At 36.0% G+C, this 14352-nt stretch overlaps 1 protein-coding gene across 2 annotated transcripts in view; it reads left to right on the forward strand.

Annotated features, from left to right (window-relative positions):
- Positions 1–14352, forward strand: part of ankrd12 (ankyrin repeat domain 12) — a 61722-nt gene that overhangs the window by 33612 nt on the left and 13758 nt on the right. Inside the window, exons 2-4 of one of the 2 annotated variants that reach the window (XM_084411239.1) lie at positions 10315–10428; positions 11520–11670; positions 13009–13080. In XM_084411239.1, coding sequence (XP_084267365.1) covers positions 10369–10428; positions 11520–11670; positions 13009–13080 — 283 coding nt within the window. In that variant the 5' untranslated portion in view covers positions 10315–10368. The remainder of the gene's footprint in view (positions 1–10314; positions 10429–11519; positions 11671–13008; positions 13081–14352) is intronic. The other variant, XM_084411240.1, reaches the window with a different exon arrangement.

The following is a 14352-nucleotide window of genomic DNA, read 5'->3' on the forward strand; positions in this document are numbered from 1 at the left end:
TGACTCATGCATGATTTTATACACCTCCGATTTGTCAGGAATCCTCAATGTGAACAAATTAACCATTTAAAAAGATATTCCCAGTTCACAAGTTTGCTTTGCATTCTCAGCATTGCTGCAAAGGGCTCCATTGCATATGTTATCTTCTTTTACGTTCACGTTTATCTTTCAGAGCAATAATTTGAGCATAATCCTGCTGAGCCAGTTCGTTTAAATTAGTTAAACTTCCTTCGGTTCGTAGGCATGCCGGAATAATAGCACATCCGATTTAATGACCCGGGCATCTGAAGGAATCTCTATTGCCCTCTTGAGTACCTGAGGCCTTTTAACGAATTTGCTAAATAAAATCACTTTTTAATGAATTTTTGTGTTTTTAATATTAGTTTTATAAAAGAAATTCATCAAGTAAGTAGTGTACCTATGGGGTCACTTTAAAACGAAGCCGTATTTTTTCTATTGTCTTGTGATGCATTGCAGAGGTTGAATCGCACTGCAGAGCCTGCTGAGGAAAGCAGCACCTTTATTATTAAAAAATGGTCCAGGGGTATGAATTTTTTTTTTTTCCTATTTGATGAAATAGCAGATGTGAACATAAATGGTTTGGGGATTTTGGACTCCTACGGATAATATGTACCGTGTGTGTGTGTGTGTGTGCGGCATCATACAGGCACTCGCAGAAATGTCACTGTCTATTTCAAAGATTCTTTAGTAGTTATGACAATTCTGCCATTTTACTTGCACTTTTCTTTCTTCACTCTGATAACATGCTCACATTTTTGTCATTTGGAATTGATCCAATCTGATTAGCAGATTATGAGATTTCTGTCAATCTGATTCACTTATGTTTATGCATTGCAAAAATAAAAGTGCATATGCAGTGCCCTTCATGACCTTCAAGTCATATCTAAAATGAAAGCTGAAATATTTCAGAAGAGCATTTTTAGCAAATATTTTTAGCAAATAAATGGCCATTTTGTAGGACATAAATTAATATGCACACATTCATAAGATGATGTGAAAATATGACGCATGTGCTCAAGTTTTATTTTTATTTTTTACATATATAAATCTGATTAATGAAATGGTAGCACAAGTGTTTACATGCTTAATTTGATTGTTTCAGGTCTACACCACCCCTTCCAATCGAAAATTTTAATCGAAGTTGAGGCGTTTACACGAAGGCTTTTCAGTTCGATTCAGCCATCAATCCAATTGCTAATGGATTATCTGGTTGCATGCAGACGTAGCTACTGATTGGTCCCCATTGACATTCATTGCATAGACAAAAGAGACATTTTTCTAAATATTTTCTTTTGTGTTCCACAGGAGAATGAAGATGTTTGGAATGGCGAGTGAATGATTACGTTTTTGTATCTTATTGCAAACTTATTTTTGTACTCCGAAATGTGTCAGACTGCAATTAATTCAACGTGGTTGTAACAGGTGTTGTAGTGGACATTAGCATCAATCAACTAGTACTAAACAAATTAGATCGCCCTCATGACTAAAAACAAACAGTACTGGATATGCATGAAGCATAAGTGGATGTCTTTTTATTCAGAATGGTGAAATATAAAGAAGAAAGGTAGTTTTCCATCCTTGCCTTTTGTAAAATTGTGTAACTTGTAAGCATTTCAAACGGTTAATGCAATCCTCTAAACTTTGAGCAAACATGCAGTTCCCCAAAGCAGAAGTTATCAAATTAATTGTCTTAAATGGTTGACTTGTTGTACCGTGACTGTGTGTAATGCATACTATCCCTTAGCTGTGCTGCTCAAATGACAAAAAACAATATATCGATCGTTCTCTTTCGCATTCATGATTGCACCGGCAAACTTGTTTCTGGCCTTAAAGGGTTAGTTCACCCAAAAATGAAAGTTTTGTCAGTAATTACTCGCCCCTCATGTTGTTACACGATGTGTCAGATGCCCACGCAGAAGTCGTTATTTTTGCGCACAAAAAGTATTCTCGTCGCTTGATGATAAACTTAAGGTTGAGTCACTTGGACTATTTTAACGATGTCTTTACTAACTTTTCTGGGATGGCAGATATCCATTACCTAGAAGGCTATGGAGGAGTGAGACGGCTCTCAGATTTCATCAAAAATATCTTAATGTGTGACCCTGGACCACAAAACCAGTCACATGGGTCAATTTGTGGAAATTGAGCTTTATACATCATCTGAAAGCTGAATAAATAAGCTTTGCATTGATGTATGGTTTGTTAGGATAGGACAATATTTGGCCGAGATACAACTATTGAACATCTGGATTCTGAGGGTGCAAAAAAATCAAACCATTGAGAAAATCTCCTTTAAAGTTGTTCATTTATGTTCGCGATTGTGCTGCATTCACTCACACAAATAAATGTTTTATATATTTACGGTAGGAAATGTACAAAATTTCTTCATGGAACATGATCTTTACTTAATATCCTAATGATTTTTGGCATAACAGAAAAATCGATAATTTTGACCCTTGCAATGTATTGTTGGCTATTGCCGCAAATATACCCGTGCGACATGTGACTGGTGACGTGATCCAAGGTCACATTTGTGTTCTGAAGATGAACGAAAGTCTTACGGGGTTTGGAACAACATGTGGGAGAGTAATTACTGACTAGAGTTTTCATTTTTGGGTGAACTATCCCTTTAATGTTCATGGCCACCAAGGAAGTGGCACGCATTGCCTCTGCTCTGATTTGTCTTTGTGTCTCGAGTCCCGGCAGCTTTTGTGTCTGTTCAGAGAATATTTGGCCGTTGGTAAACAGTTTACCCTGAAGATTTGATTGCAGTTTTCCTGTTGTTTGTTTAGCGCTGTGCTGCTGGATTACGTTCGGTCTTCAACGCCGTACTGGAAACATATATTTGCACAAGATATCAGCGGACAGGAGGACTGATTTACGCTATTTGAACATAAAAAGCAACATGGAAATATGAAGTAATGCAAAAACACGGAGCAAGACGTGTCCAAAATGAGAGACGAAGAAGAACTTACAGGGCCTTGATGCTTACGTTTTTCCCAAGGAAGCACATGTGGCGCAATGAAAAATATATCAAATAATGTGTTTTCCTTTAACAAAGGGAGACATTTAGACAGATTAGTTAGAATACAAGAAATACGTTTTTTTGAAATATTCTATCGTTTAAATATTATATTTAAGAATTATATATCATTTAAATTGTGCCGATACTAATAAAATGTACATTTTTGAATATTATGTGTTAAATAATGTTCTTAGTCTGACGGCTCAGACAAAAGATAAAAGAGTTTACATTGAATTAAATGCCAGATACGGTTTGTGTAACCAGAAATACCAATAATAACTAAGGAATAAATCATGCAGTTCACGTGCAGTATTCCTGTAGAGCGCCACATTTTTACTTTGAAACGTGCAGTGCTCATTTATTTAATTAAATCATTGCATTTTGAAGTTTAATAATCACGTTAAGACCACGATTCCCGTCTCCAAATTTAAAGCGTTTGTTATATTATTTAACACTTTTATTTCATAAAACTGCTTTTTTAAGACTTTATACTCGTACACGTGCACCTAAATACGTTTCACAATCTATTTTAATTCCAAATGCGAGGGAAATGCATGATCCCTGACTTACCACATTAATATTGAATTAAACTGATGTCCAAATATTGGAATAATCCATTTAATCAAATTTGTTCTTCTTTCCTTTTCCCACTTTTCCAAAGCTGTTTATTTGTCCGTGCCGGGGTCAGGAGGACACACAAAGCCCTGTGCCGTTGTAGACGTGGTGATGCCACACTGGGTGGTTTTGTTGGTCGGGGCTGGTGGGAGAATAAATCAGAGCCGTCAGTCGTTCCACTGCCGGTGTCCCAGTGGAGACGGCAGTCCGAGGTCACACGCTGGAGGGTTTCGAGCGCTCTGTTTGTGTTTCCATTCCCTGGCTCTGGCCCCTGCGTGCCTGTTTTTGCCTTCGTCTCGTGTCTCGGTGGCAGGAATAAACCTAGTCATTTGCCTCCCCAAAGTTCACTGAAATGGTTGGCAGTTTGCTTGCACTGGTACGATCCTCCATGCGTGTACTTTCCAGAATAACCTTGATTGTTGCTTTGTGACTCGGGTGATGTAAACAGAGCGTTGTAATCGTGACTGCGGAGCTCGTTTACGTCTCTTCGTGATGCTAGGCCTGTGTATGTGTGAGGGTTTTCATGATAACACAACTTCAGAGGGAATAAACCCATGAAATATTAATGCTGACGACTACATGGGAGTGCACACTAAACAATGAACGCTGTTTCCTGGTGTTGAATTTTTCATTTTTGGGTGAAATCTCAAAACGGATGTTGTCAGACATGGAAGGGGCAGACGACTTTAGTATACAGCACAGGCCAAAAGTTTGGAAACATTACTGTTTTTAATGTTTTTGAAAGAAGTTTCTTCTGCTCATCAAGCCTGCATTTATTTGATCAAAAATACAGAAAAAAAATGTAATATTGTGATATATTATTACAATTTAAAATAATTGGTTTTCAATTTATTATACTTTAAATTATCATTTATTTCTGTGATGCAAAGCTGAATTTTCAGCATCATTACTCCAGTCTTCAGTGTCACATGTGACATCCAGTCTATCACATGATCCTTTAAATCATTCTAATATTCTGATTTATTATGAGTGTTGGAAACAGTTCTGCTGCCTAATATATTTGATGAATAAAAGGTTAAAAGAGCTGCATTTATTCAAAATAAAAAAAATATTTTCTAATAATATAAATCTTCTTTACTATCACTTTTTATCAATTTAACACATCCTTGCAGAATAAAAGTATTGATTTATTAAAAAAAAAAAAAAAAAAAAAAATTACTGACCTCAAATTACTGACCAGTAATTGTTAACAGTAATATTATTAACAGTAATATTGTTGTTACAAACGATTTCTATTTTTAAAACATTTGCTGCTTTTTTTTTTTTTTTTTTTTTTATAATTTTTTTACTTTTTATTCATCAAAGTATCCTAAAAAAGTATCACAGGTTATGAAAAAATATTAAGCAGCAGACCTGTTTCCAACTTTGATAATGAATCATCATATTAGAATGATTTCTAAAGGATCATGTGATAGACTGGAGTAATGATGCTGAAAATTCAGCTTTGCATCACAGAAATAAATGATAATTTAAAGTATAATAAATTGAAAAACAGTTATTTTAAATTGTAATAATATATCACAATATTACATTTTTTTTCTGTATTTTTGATCAAATAAATGCAGGCTTGATGAGCAGAAGAAACTTCTGTCAAAAACATTAACTTTTGGCCTGTACTGTAGGTTTGCTTTGGGGAAGTAAAACCTCTTCAGTGCACGTCATTTCAATTGCAGGATAATAACGTGCGCTGCCCTTGTAAACAACTTTGTTGTTAATTATGGTAAATTGTTTACTGGTTATGTGTTTGAGGGTCATAAATGTTGATTTTGAGTGCTACTTTTATTATTGCATGCACAGTGTGAAGCCCTTTTACATCAATTTGCTATAATTAAGGCCTTTTTTACAGGTGAATTAATGATTTTACCTTTCAATAAGTGGTCATCATTTGGTCATTAGGGTGCACTGTTAGGCCTTTATATTTATAATTGAATGTAAAATAAATTAATCTAAATGGAATCAGATTCAGATCTATAGACTACTCAAATGATAAAGGTCTAAATTATCGGCATTAATGCATGAATAATGTGCCATGCATGCATGAGTGAGACTTCTGGGTTATGCAAGGTAAAACGGTGTCGGAGAATCCACAAATATATAGGCTATGAAATTGTAATGTTTACTAATAATTAAAAATGTTAACATTGGCTATATCGAGATCATATAAAAAGCACTCGTCTGAAAAACTGGTTTGAACGGTTCGAACTCATTGGCTTATTTCTAAATGGGTTTGGTTTGAGCATGATTTAAACTGGTTTTAAAAAGCTTACTAGTCCCGTTATAACTTGTTCGCTGAGAGTGAAACTTCAGAGACGGATGGATTATTGGGTTTAAGAGGCTGTGTGTCACGGTTGTAAGCTGAAACACTGAGCGCAGGAAATCTTGTGGTGTAGTTGTAACACATTTGTCCCACACTGATGATGCACACACACACACGGACACTGCAGCTCTTTTCTCCTCACCGCCTCTCTTTTTTTCTCAGAGAGAGTGACTCAGCTGGTTTTTACTCGGTCCCACTGGGTGTCAGGTGTCGTGGAAATGTTCTTTCCCAGGAGCCTCTGCTCTGTGTTCATCTGTTCGCATCACGAGTCTATCGGGGAAGGTATTGTTTAGGTCTGTGGGTCTCTGCTGATTTGCTTTTCATCCAGAAGAGACCCGGCCGCCAGTGTCAGATGCTCTCTCTAATTGTTGACTCTCTCGTTTGTTGCTTTGAGAGAAATTGCAGAACAAATGTAAAGACGATATGTAAACGCCTCCTTGTTCTTTAGGCTCTTTAGATTATGTTGATGCAAAAACATATACAGACTCGTGGTTTACTGTAGCCATAAAGCAACAGTGGAGATGTTTCAGTCAACTCAAATGTGACTTCAATACAGCTGTGTGTAAAATGTATTGTTATTATTTTGGGAAATTATTATTAAGATGTTTTAGTAAAAATATAGGCAGATAAATGCTTTATTACTAAACTCTTTAATGCAAGTTAGTGCACATAAATGTTTATATACCATGTACCTCAATGAACCAGCGCTGCTGATCATTTTGATTATTAAATAGCATTTATTTTTTGTATTTATTTAATAGTATTAGTGTCCACACCAGTGAACAATATAGTTCTGTTTATTTTAAGTGCACTGCAGTTTTGTCTTTTGTCGCTTTAAAACAGGACGGTTCTGATTGGCTGTCAGTGAAAAGAATCGCTCTCGATATGAGTGTTGTCAAAAATATCGATACTTCGATACATATCTATACTGGAATATCTTAACCTTTTCTGTATTGATACACCGATACCAGCTTGTCATTCTCACTCTCTTCTCTCCGACGGTGACACGCCCGACCCGCCTCCGCTCACTCACTCACTCGTCTCATTCGCTCCGGATGAACAGTGTTGGTGTTGACCTGAATTTCGGCAAGGGGTACTTTTTGTGTACAACCCCTTTTATGTACAAGGGGTACAAATGATGTATTGTGCATAATTTTAGTCATTCCTGCAGGTTTTGCGTTCACACCTAAACCGCGCTCACCACTAATCTATAAAAGAGGTGCTCATATAAAGCCACCTCTCAAACAGCTGAGATGGTCCTCACTGCAGAACTCGAAATCCAGGGGGAGGAGTTGGATCTCCAACTCCTCCCACCTTACATATACCTAAACCTACCCATCTCCACCCCCTGATCCCTAAACCCACCCCTAAACCTACCCATCCCCACCCCCTGATCCCTAAACCCACCCCTAAACCTACCCATCTCCACCCCCTGATCCCTAAACCCACCCCTAAACCTACCCATCCCCACCCCCTGATCCCTAAACCTACCCATCTCCACCCCCTGATCCCTAAACCTACCCATCCCCACCCCCTGATCCCTAAACCCACCCCTAAACCTACCCATCTCCACCCCCTGATCCCTAAACCCACCCCTAAACCTACCCGTCCCCACCCCCTGATCCCTAAACCCACCCCTAAACCTACCAATCTCCACCCCCTGATCCCTAAACCCACCCCTAAACCTACCAATCTCCACCCCTTAAATCTGGATCCAACTCCGCCCCCTGGATCTCGTGTACTGCAGTGAGGTGCTACTGAAACAGCTTGCGAGTACCAAATTGACTTATTGTTTCGTGGCTTATTGCATTTTAACGGTCAAATACATACAATGTCTGTCTTGCCGAGTATTCAGGTAAATCTAGTTCGTTTTGGAAAATAAATAGTTGACAGAAAACGCATGTTGTGTAACAGTATATTGGATCCGTGCATAAGCTCTTAAAGTGACAGCAGCCTAATAAACCTGCTGCCGTCTGTCATATTAATCAAAAAACAAAAGATGAGAGAAAATCACTCACGGCTCTTGATTGTATATTCTTTCTATTTTCTATATCTACATTTTGCGAAGAAGACTATCCAGTGTTATTGTACATTTGATTACTTTAATTTCTGTACTAGGCCTATTACCTGAATAGACCTTAAAGCCATGTTTATTTCATATCTCTCTTTTTTTTTTAATTGTATTTATTTTTAGCTATGATTTGCAATATGTTTTTGTTACTTTTCATGACTGACTATTTACTTACAGCACAGGGAGGCTTTATCTGAATTGTTAAACAAATGATGATAATGATCTGTATTACGATACATCTGCCAGTTTAACCCTTACCCTAGCCATGGTATATGCAGATGTTAATCATACAGTACTGTGCTGTGATATCACCATCTGATGGTACCGCCACAGTACTAGTTGTAATCTCTGTCAGTCACAGAACACCCTTGCAACCACCCAAAATACCCTAGCAACCACCTAGCAACACCGTAGCAACCACCCATAATACCATACCAACACCCTAGCAACCGCCTAGCAACACCATAGCAACCACCCAGAACACCCTAGCAACTGCCTAGCAACCACCCAGAACACCTTAGCAACCCACTAGAAACACTCTAGCAACTTTAAAGTACTTTAAACTATACTTTAATCTACTTTAAACATCAAACTACTTTAAACTTCAAATTACTTTAAACTTCAAACTACTTTAAACTAATTTAAACTTCAAACTACTACTAACTTCAAACTACTTTAAACTTAATTCAAACTTTCTGGTCCAAACTTTCTCAAGCCAACTTAAAGTTTGTCTCGCCAAACTTTTTAATCTAGTTTGAATTGTTAAACTAAATTTACACAAAAAGCTATTACAACAAAATTATAAAAAAATTACGAGATGATAATTATCAAATGATCTGTATTACGATACATCTGGCAGTTTAACCCTAACCCTAGCCATGGTATATATGCAGATGTTAATCATACAGTACCTGTGCTGCGGTATCACCATCTGATGGTACCGCCACAGTACTAGTTGTAATCTCTGTCAGTCGTTTTTGATTATGTATCGCACACACGAGCTGTAATCAGTCAAGGATTGAAGCAGACTTGAACATAAGTCCTGTTCCCACTGGATGACCTCTGAAACAGGAAAATAAAGCTCACATGCTCCAAACACACACCCGTCTCATTAGACTTTTCCTGAATATTATTTTTGTTCAAGCAGCCAGGATGTTTGTTTATCGGTCACGTTTAAGAACCAATCAGAACCCTCAGAATGTGTTTCTGGAAGGTTTCTTGTATTTCCTGTGGCCTTCTGTGCTTTCGGTGCACTTTGAATTGACATGTCAAACGGGGTCGAGAACTGCCAAACTATTCCTGACTTGTCTGAACAATTTCAGATCTGAGGCTTTCGGAGATGAATGACTGTTGCCATCCCACAGTTGGTTTCCATACCCAGAGGTTTACGCTGACAGATTGCGTTTTAAATGTATTTTTGGACCCGCAGCTTTTTGAAAAGGAGTCTCTCTAGTTCGTGACGAGATTTTCTCCTCAATGCTGTCAAGAGTTGAGTTTGGGGTTGTTTTTTTCTTCCAGTTCCTGAGATTTATGCTTTAAGTGTCTTGTGGGAAAATGTTGATTCTTGTTCCATTAGCAGTTTTGCATTGTAATAATACTCAAAATGATCATATTCACTACTAAAACTATATTCAGTAATAATCATAATGCTGATGATTATTAATCGACCTGCACATGCTCAGTATTTTCTTGTATACAAATTGAATTAGAATTGTTGGCGGACAATTTATTTTCTTTCTTTCAAAATGTCTTTATATTTACAAAATATTATTAAGTTGGTCATTGAAAACACTGACACTGAAATATGGTCTTTGCACTTTTGTCAGTTAAATGAATGTTCAAGAAAATTAACAAATCTTTATTTTATTGCATTTTCTCACCATTTCTGGAAATTGGGTTTTATTTTATTTTATTATTTTATATTATTTTTATTTTATCTATGGCTCCATATTCACACTAAAGCTCCAATCTGGAATTGCACATGTATCAAATATAGTAGATGCATTGATTATTTGCTAATTGGATACTTTTGAATCTTAGCACAGAACAAAGTAAATTATGAAGTAAGTCTTAATATAATTTGGTTCCAGTATCCGATGCTTATTGGATGATTGTAACATTGGATGATATTTTATGTTCACCAATGTCACACGTTCATTTTTGTATTCATATTTAGTCGAATGTTTCGTCACTGAAATGCAGTGTTGTATCAGTTCTAATCTGCATCATATGTTTGTGTTTCAGGCCCATGATGAAATCTGTGAGCCGTAGCTGCCACAGCTAGTCATAAGATGCACCATGGCCAAACCAGGATCGGACCGAGATGGAGCCATGGTGGAGAAGACAGCGGGGAAGAAGGTGAGTCGGATCATTCCGGAATATTCTATCCAGCACCTTTTTTAGCTCTGTTAAAAGATGTAAGCTATTTATGAATAAAAAAAGTTGTAATGTAATAATATTTATATTATAATATATTATATAATAATATTATAATTATTATTATCGCAACAACAATTTTTTTTATAATAATAATAATACTTATTATTATTAGTAGTACTATTATTATATTTAAAATTATATTTAAAATTAAAATATTTATTTGAAAATTTTTTTTTTCAACCATCATAATTTTGTTGTTCTAAATAAAAACTAGTATGATTTACATCTTAAAATAATTTTTTTTTTTTTTTTTTTTAATCCTATGTGTATTTCTCATATGACGAGGACAGGACAATTAACCGCTTGCTAGTAATTTCATTAGGGTCGGCAGTGGCTCTTTTATTTATTTATTTTATAGTTGAACATTTCATTTAATTAATAGGACCAGCTCTTATTTTTAGTGCGTTTACGCTGTTACACAAACCGTTTATTATATTAAGATCAAGGCTTTGTGCATACTACGCTACACATTACATGTTTCTGACTGATAGTATGTTCTTCTATTAAATATCGAGGTGTATGTTTCTGTCTTTCTCTCAGAGTAAAGAGAAAATCTCTCCGTTTACCAAACATTTAGTTTTTTTTATATATAGTTGAATATTTCATTTAATCAATAGGACCTGCTCAAAAGATCTTAATCTTTATTTTTAGTGCGTTTATGCTGTTATACAAACCGTTTATTATATTAAGATCAAGGCTTTGTCCATACTAGGTTACACAAAACATGTTTTTTGTTTAGTTTTTTTGTTTACTTTTACTTTTTACTTTTTTATACACATCAAGGAGGGGGGAAAAAGTAAAGAAAAACAAAAGTAAATTAAAAGAATAGACAAAAATAAGAAATAATAATAAACCATAACCATAACACAACTGTTTCAAGGAGTCTGCAACTGTGTGAAACGAGTAGAAGTTGTGGTACAGGTCTGAAAGTCTACTCACACAACATGTTTTTGACTGATAGTATGTTCTTCCATTAAATATCGAGGTGTATGTTTCTGTCTTTCTCTCAGAGTAAAGAGAAAATCTCTCCGTTTGCCAAAACTCCGAAGCTGGATCGGAGTGAAATCCTGGGGAAAGAGGGAAAGTCTAAGTCTTCCATGAAACGGAAGCTCTCCTTCACCGTCAGTCCGCCCCGGAACGAGGAGCGGGACTCCGACACGGGTCAGTTTTGCATTAGCTGTGAAAGTTCTAGTAGTTTGTATCTGTGTCTCACTGCTGCCCCCTTCCTGTCACTTTTAGGACTTGTTTTTATTGGACATGCTGTACTAGAGGATTTTTTTATTTTTTTGGGGTTTTTGAGGGTGTTATGTAACAGTCAAGCCAGCCTCATCGAATGTATGGACGATAGATCGGGTCTCGTTCAAAAACACAATAGGTTTCCCCTCAAATAGAAACTCAGAACATGGGACATACAAGGGAATGATACAAATATATTGTCATTACTTTACATGGAGCCTAAACCTCTTGTTTTAGTCCCAGCTCTGTGGTTAGTTGCATCGTGTGAAGACAAAAGGGGGTTTTCGCATCAGAGGAACATTTCCATAGTTCCTAGAACTATTGGCGGAAGATTTTGGCGTGTTCGCACCGCAGGAACTAGGAACGATTTTAGTTCTAGGAACTCCTATTGGGGGAACTAAATTGGCTCCTACTTCTGAGTCGGGTCTAAACCAGCACTATAGGAACTATCAGTGACGTAAGTGTACGCTGATTGGCCGAACACACGAAACACAGACACCCGCCATTTTCAAAAATAAGTGTATATATTTTTTATTTATTTTTTTTCAATAAAAAAATATTATTATTGGGTGTAATATATATAGTTATTAGTTTATTATTATTTACCTTTTTTTTTTTTTTTTTTTGAATTACCTACAAAAATAACTATATTGTGATTTATTACCATGATTAAAAAATGTCTCTTACAAAAAAAAATACTATAATAGTATTTATCAATATTTTGAATAAGATTTAAATTATATATAAAATTTTTTTATTTTAGTTTGTTTTATTAATTTTTTTGTATGTGCCTTAGTAATATTAGTAACTTAAGCTTTAAAATGAGAAATGTTGCCTTTGTAACTAACTGAAATACAATAAGTTTATATTTAATATTTGTTTTATTCAATTTTTATTCAGTTTTATTCAAAATTATTTTATTAGTTTTCAGTTATCATCAACAACAACAACACTAATATAAACAAAACCAATATTCAAGATTTTAAGAAGTACGCTTATTGTGAATTTGTAAGCTTATGCTGAGACTTTTATGTGTCCTGCTTTTTGGATGGGAATGGATTTAGGTTTGTGATGTCATCTGTGGCTCTTAATATTCATCCCGGAGTCATTGAATCCTGTGCTGTGATTTGTCATTTGAGTTGAGGGGCGGAGCCTGTGGGTGTAATCAGTGCTCTGCTCTCCCGTCCCTCCTTCCCATCCACCTCTCGAACCCTGAACCTTCCCCTTCTTCCCCACTCCCGCCTCTCTGCTTCTGCACTGTAGATGACTCTGACCCCGGGCAGTCGAGCGATGTGTGGGGAGAGAGATTACTTCCTCCCTGCAGGATATACGCAGGTAACAGCCTCCGTTAAAGTCGCACAGTAGAGCTGCACGATTCTGGAAGAATTGACAATCATGATTTTTTTTTTTTTTTTTTTTTTTTTTCTCTCAAACAGAGATCACGATTCTCCTACGATTCTGAACAGACAGCTTAATAAAATAACATGTAAATTACTAGAGGTTATGAAAAAAATATGAACTGCTTTAGTCTATTTAATTTAATTAAATGTTCAGCTAATTAGAATGAATGTTAAAAAAAAAACTCATAAATACTTGTTTCATTACTGGATGAATCTGCGTTTTTGAACAAAACTCTTGAATGAATGATTCAATGTCAAATACATTTAACAGTCACTTGCTGCCACCTACTGGTGTAACCATGTAATCGTTACTTCGTTACTTTTTAAAAGCGGATTTGCTCTATATTGATCGCTACCATAGACATCGGTTTAATATCCCAGTATTTCTGTGGTGAATTGAATATTTGTAACGCCGATATAACGATTCTGTGTGGTTGAAAAGACTGTTTGTGATGCCGTTTCATAAATGATAACTGCTCCCTCTGGGTCAGTGGTAGGGCTGGGTATTGAATTCGATTCGATTTCGATTCACAAGCTTGCAATTCGATTGGATTTCGATTCAGTATTGATTATTTTGGAAATCAGGTACAATACATGGCATATTTTCTCAAGGAAAACAAATCTCAAATGCTGTAAACTGTGGGAGTCAGTTGTAGCCTACTAGACTTCATTAGCCTACTAAAATATTGAAGGTAAAAATGAACTGATTTGTATACAAACACTTAAATTACACTTTTAATTATTTGTATAATAATAAAATTATATGAAATATAAACATTTAAATGGTGGCTGTCATAAAAAACCTTCCAGATTTATTCAAACATGCAACATAAAAAATTATAATGAATATGTAATATGGTGCATATATTTAGCAAAATGCTCCTCTCTAGTTAATTTTTCTAGCTGACTAACGAGTTTATGGTCACTGGATATGGTTTTTCTGAGGTAAATGTGACGTTACATGACATTGTTTACAAGCTGTTTTACTGACGTCTTTCCACGGTTGAAACACCGATTGAGCGATTCCATGTCACATGATACGGATTTCGATAAGTTGTACTCTACCTTAGTTTTAACACACTTTCAGATGCTCATTCATGTTTATTTCGCACGGTAACTGGTGTTATTAAGGCGGAAGAGAAGATCACGTGCTTCTCTTGAGCTGCGCCAGAGCGATCTCACGCCACAGCGCCAACACGGTATTTAT

This window comes from Rutilus rutilus (genome assembly GCF_951802725.1).
Source record: "Rutilus rutilus genome assembly, chromosome: 6".
Classification (NCBI taxonomy): Eukaryota; Metazoa; Chordata; class Actinopteri; order Cypriniformes; family Leuciscidae; genus Rutilus; species Rutilus rutilus.